General features: G+C 41.5%; 1 protein-coding gene across 2 annotated transcripts in view; it reads right to left on the reverse strand.

The window, feature by feature from the left end:
• ccdc187 (coiled-coil domain containing 187) overlaps positions 1-6,425 on the reverse strand; it is a 34,477-nt gene that overhangs the window by 13,511 nt on the left and 14,541 nt on the right. For both annotated transcript variants that reach the window (XM_080443739.1, XM_080443738.1), the window contains one exon: positions 312-390. In XM_080443739.1, the coding sequence (XP_080299865.1) occupies positions 312-390 (79 nt within the window). The remainder of the gene's footprint in view (positions 1-311; positions 391-6,425) is intronic.

Raw genomic sequence — 6,425 nt, forward strand, 5'->3', positions numbered from 1 at the left:
TCATACATGAAGTAAAGGGTTTAAAACCTTGGTTTGTGGTTAATTGTCCCTGTCTTCCTATGACCATGACAATGTCATATCGATAGCACAGCAACCTGCTTAACACTGAGCACAGCACACATTGTTTGTCACATGTAAAGTCAAGTACCTACACCTGTGTTCTCAAACTTTATGGGTCCATTTGGTTCCATTCGTACACTCTCGATAGTTACAGACCTGTAAGGGTCCATTTAGAACCCCCTCAGGGAACCCTGAAGGTCCCTGGACGCCACTTTGAGATCCGCTAATCTACACAGTTTTAGCAGACGTACCATCACTGAAACTGTCATGTCCTCTGCTCCTCCTCATCGTCCTCTGCTCCTCCTCTTCCTGGATACGTTTGGCTATTTCCTGGGAGGAAAGGATCAGAATCAATCATTCCTGGATTGCTACAGTATCTACTACTGTAGGTAACATAATATGACATACAGCAGGAGAGAACATGTTGATCGGATCCATCATGAGAGGGTTAGGTTCTTTAAAAGTGATTAAATTGAATTAAATACTATCAACTTGTGTGTGTGTGTGTGTGTGTGTGTGTGTGTGTGTGTGTGTGTGTGTGTGTGTGTGTGTGTGTGTGTGTGTGTGAATGTGTAGGCCTGTCACAATTATTACATAATCGCAATTATCTGAATTTATTTTTGCGTGTGTGTGTGTGTGTGTGTGTGTGTGTGTGTGTGTGTGTGTGTGTGTGAATGTGTAGGCCTGTCACAATTATTACATAATCGCAATTATCTGAATTTATTTTTGCATCATCGTCATAATCATTTCCACGTAAAAACAAATGATATATTTTTTTGTTATGGTTCATGTGGTTAAATCAGGGCCGAGTTGTGAGTGGGCTGTATCAGAGATGTTTAAAAACAAGGCTGAAGTTGTGTGTGGGCTCACTTGGCTGTTAACAGAGATGTTTTAAAAACCAGGTCTATGTTGTGTGTGTGTGTGTGTGTGTGTGTGTGTGTGTGTGTGTGTGTGTGTGTGTGTGTGAATGTGTAGGCCTGTCACAATTATTACATAATCGCAATTATCTGAATTTATTTTTGCATCATCGTCATAATCATTTCCACGTAAAAACAAATGATATATTTTCAAACCTTTTAAAAAATTGTGGAAATATCAGATCTACAAGCTCTTGGGCTATAAGCTCTTTCGCTTGTAGATCGGCTATTTCCTCTGCCCTGTGCACCTTTTGTTTACGAAGCCTAAAAACAGAAATGTAATTCTTATTCATAATGTTTCCAATGTTAAACGACAGAAACACAATTAAATCGTCATTTGTTAATAATTTGAGTGACAATTAATCGTCAAGTAAACTTTCATAATCGTGACAGCCCTGTGTGTGTGTGTGTGTGTGTGTGTGTTAGGGCTTTCACGACTAGAGATTTTTACAGGTCGACTAATTTGACCCAGTGGTAGTCGACTAGTCGAAATTTACATATATATATATATATATATATATATATATATATATATATATATTTTTTTTTTTTTTAAAGTTTTTTTTTTTTTTTTAGGGGGGACATTGTTTTAATGCCATATTACTATTATTATTATCCTCCTGCCCTTATTTTTATGGCGTTTTAAGGGAAGCGCTTCTGGCACAGCAGCACAGCACCACAGCAGCGTCTCCAAGGATCCCCATTGCCCAATAATAGGCTTTTATTGGGCATACTTTTGACCCCCTTTTGATAAAAAAATTAAGTCAGGAGGATAATAATAATAATATGTGCCATTACTATGGCATTAAAAAAACTTAAAAAAAACTAAACTATTTGACTAGTACCAACAAGGTCGACTAGTGGTTATACTAGTCGACTAGTCGACTAGTTGGTGAAAGCCCTAGTGTGTGTGTGTGTGTGTGTGTGTGTGTGTGTGTGTGTGTGTGTGTCACACACTAGAGACTAAAAGCTGTGCTGTTTTTCCACCACAAGGTGGCAGTGGCATGTTATCCATAACTATGAATGGTACACTACCAGTAGTTTATCACAGAAACAGAGAAACAGACCCTATTATGGGAGGGAGTTAAACCCCTGACTCCATTTACAGAGCAATAGAATCAATGAAGTAAGGGTCGCCTGTTGATAATGTACGTAGTTAATAATATATGTATATTTTCTGTTTTAAACCGCCTAACATCCCCATCTAATATTATATTCTATACAATTACAGTACCAAGGGCAGGACAGAGACATAACACCAGTTTGATGTCGAGTGGGCTCAAGGAAAGCAAGATGACAAACCATGTATAAAAGGTGTGTGTGGGATGAACTGGGTCATTTAAACCAGGTCTAATACTGTATACTGTGCAAGTCATACAGTATGTGGGCTGTATCAAAGACACTTAAACATTTAAACCCTACACTGTACTTACTTAAGAGTACAACATGTGTCTTTGACCGGGGTCCCCCAGGGGTCTGTACTCGGTCCCTTCCCTTTTTCCCCTCTACACCAGTGGTTCTCAAAGTGGGGTCCAGGGTTGAGGGGGTTCGAAATGGACCCTTACAGGTCCATTTGGTTGTATTTGTACACTTTCAGTACAAATAGAACCAAGCTTGTAGATCAGCTATTTTCGCCAAAAAAAAAATCGCCTATTTTGACATGCCCAGAATAGGCGTGTTATGGTTCATGTGGTTAAATCAGGGCCGAGTTGTGAGTGGGCTGTATCAGAGATGTTTAAAAACAAGGCTGAAGTTGTGTGTGGGCTCACTTGGCTGTTAACAGAGATGTTTTAAAAACCAGGTCTATGATGTTGTGTGGGCTCACTGTTCTGAATCACAGACATGCCTGCTGAATGCAGAGCCATGCTGTGTGAATTAGTGCCATTGTGGGGCGATCTGGCTGTTCAGCAGAAAGCCCGCTCCAGGTGGCCATGCTGGCTATTTCAGGCAGGCCGGGGGGCTGACTCAATGGAAACTAGAAGACTATGGACGCCTACAAGACAGACAGGCAAACCTTTCATCCCCCCCACTCTCTGCACTGTGGCCTGGAAAATACAAAACACTGCCGAACTCCTAATAGAGAGGACAAGCAAGACTGTTTCTCTTGAACTAGCACCTTGTCACTGGAGTGGCCCTGTCACTGCCACCAGAGTGCTACTTTACTTTACAGGCCTGCTCTCTGAAGGAGAAGGGCTCCGCTGGCGTGTTCCTCTGCTCTCGGTCTTTCACAAAAGGTCAGTGGTCTTAATGTGCCCCACAAGTCAACACATTCTGGTATGCTACATGAACATTAACACGTTTTAATATGCAGTATGAGGTCTTGGTCAGTAGGAAAAGCCCCAACCACTGCACACGTCTCCACAGAGTTTAATTGTAACACACTGGCTAAAAACTATGCATTTATTTTATGTGTTACTCTTATCATGTAGTAGGAGTAGTCTTTTCAACTCAATTAGCGCACGACTGTAACAGCAAGTCACGGAGGATAACATTATGACCTGAATCCATGAACGCAAACCTGGTTCTTTTAGTTTTTTTCTAAATCATGAAGTGCTTCACCGGCGTTGCCGCTGTCAGCAGACAATTAGCGCCGTGCCATGGCAGGTTATCGGAGTGGAGTGCCATGGGGACCTGTCATTTACGTCTGCACAGCCTGACACCTTCTGTTCTTTAATTAAAGAGATGATCTACAGGGAGGCAAATGTTTAATCAACACTAAAGATCAGCCAGCCGTCGTTGGGAGGCGGGTTAGCGTTAATGGCTCATCATTTGGGCCACGGAAGATCTCGCTCAATCAAAGAATTGATATCTGCTTGCAGAGGCCAACCTGCGTTCACGTAGACTGTGCCTGGGACAAATTTAGAGCTGCAACTATCGATTATCTTGCGAGCTTTTTCTGTTAATTGTATAATCAAGAAGTGCGTCATTTGAAATAATAACATTCTTTTTACTAATCAACAAAAATGAAAGGCCTATTTTATTATTTGTTGGTAGTAGTACGGTATAGCACAAAATTGCGATGATAGCTGACCTACAAGTTCACAACAGTGCACCTTGCAACGCTGTTTTGATTTTGTAGATCGGCTGCTTTTTTATTTAATAAATGGATTAAATCGATTAGTTTGATTAACAGTTGCACTCCTACATGAGTTCAACGTGTCTGCAGAAGAACACTTAGGCACTGCCGTTTCATTTTAATTGCAGTGTACAGTAACTCACTATGCTATTGCCTACTTGCCTCAAGTCAGCTCCACCCTAATCCCTTAAAAGTGAAGTCTCGCTGCTTTTACAGACACCAAACAAGGCGCCTCTATAAGCCTTTCCATGGCAGCCTTATCCAAAAGGGAAACTGCGGGGGGAAGGAAAATATGATGCCATGAGTGTGACGTGGACAGCTCTGTCCACTGCACTTGGCTTTTATGAGTGCGCTGCCTGTGTAACATAAAGCAAATGATGTTTTAACACGGCACACTGACACACATGCATACATGCTCACACACACACAGAAAGGAAGGGCCCCCCTGTGGGGCCCTGTTTTTCTGTGCACAGCGTGATAGCAAGGGAGAGCTGATTGATGCGATCCATCTGAGCGACCTCTTTAGTCCTTGCTCCTTCAGGAGCAGAAGCAAAATGGCGGAGGAGGGAGGTCGCTACTGTGCCACGGACCCTTACAACTCAACTCTAATTGGGATTAGTTAAATTGGTCTTTAACCACATGAATCCTAGAGCGACCTTATTCTGGGCATGTCATAATAGGTGGAATTGAAAATGTTGTCAGAAATGGGTAAACATTCGGCGGATATAGGAGAACCTCAGCTACAACCTCACTTGTCTTGTGCTATTCAATATTTTACTCAGGAATATTTGGAACATCTGACCCGTTTCCCTGTACTTTTCTTCCATCTCTATTCTTCTTCACTTTCCTGAAAACCACAATTGACGGGAGCTTGTAAGAAAAAAACATTTCACCCACTTTTTTTACACGACATGATGATGCGACAATACATTTGAAGTTGAAGTTCAGTTGGCTATTTTCGGGGAAGAGATTTGGTGTAGAGGGAGAAAAGGAAGTGGCCAAGCATAGACGCCTGGGGGATCCGGTCTACTAAGTATATATACAGGGTTTAAGTGGTTCAGGCAGTGTGTAGGACCGAACTGTCTAGAAACTGACCACAAAACAAAGGCAGAGTCTGATCCTTGCTTATCCTGCCTGTTCTCAATGTGCATAAGGATTTACCCGTGGTTAGCGTGCACTCTTGAACCCACACACACAAGCGCGTGGGTTCAATAGTGCATGTCTGGAGTCGCTTAAGAACCATCTTGACTGATCACACAGACGCTGTGGTTGACCTCTGACCTCCCTCAAATAGCGTACAGGCTGAGTGGATAAATCAGACCCCAAACTTGGCTTTCCCCAACTAACTGCACCCCCTGTCCCCGTCTCACCACTGTTTTTATTGATTTTATTCCATAGTCTTAGCCTTTTCTTAGTGTTTTTCCTAAGAAAGGTGATTTTTTTTTTGTTTTCTCTTCGCTATATAAATTTGATATATTATAATTATTAAACTTCCATTCAATACAGCCTCACTTAGTCTTCAGAGAAAGGAGAGAGAGATAGGGAGAGAGAGAGAGCGAGGGAGAGAGATAAATAACGATCCTCCCTCGTCTGCTGGAAAATGGCATTCAATCAGTTGCTATACAAGCAATCACATTGTTATAGGTGACATTATGAAGTTGTTTGTGTTTGTGCTGCTGCGGTCAGGCGAACGCCTGCACCGCCACCAAGCCACAACAAGCTCATCAGAACAGGAGCTCTGGACAATGACACGACTGTCTTTAACCCTTCTAGACCGGGAACGCATGTGACATTTTTAGGTGTCTTTGGCTATTCAAAAATAGGAGATATACATGCGAGTGCCGCGATATGAGCATGCAGATCTGCTATTTTTGTAAAATCGTGAAAATGTTTTTTTTAATATATATATAATATATGTTTTAAAGCGAACATCTTTTACTCCTATCTCTGCTTCTGGGGGTCCCTGGAACAACATATTTTGAGATGGGGGTCCTCGATCAAATTCATATCATTTTGGGGGTCCCTGAAATGAGAAAGTTGGAGCACCACTAAAATAGCAACATAAGTTTGTTTTAAAACTTCTGTTTGCACCATGACATACTTTAGGTGCCAACTTATTCATCCTTCTGCTGCAAGAATATGTACGTATATTCTGTATATCTTAGGTTATCCATTTATATTCTGTACATTTCTATATTTTGTATATTTTATTTTTGGCTGCAACATACCCCTTCCGCAGTAACCCAGTGAAGGTGCAATTTCAAACTCGACATTTTTGGGTCATTCTATACACACCAATGTCTGTGTATATTGATGGAGAGTTTTTTGCACACCTTTACCAGGGTTACTTAAATTCTCTATACTTTATTATT

The sequence above is a fragment of the Gymnoscopelus braueri genome (assembly GCF_963280865.1).
Source record: "Gymnoscopelus braueri genome assembly, chromosome: 12".
In the NCBI taxonomy this organism is placed as follows: Eukaryota; Metazoa; Chordata; class Actinopteri; order Myctophiformes; family Myctophidae; genus Gymnoscopelus; species Gymnoscopelus braueri.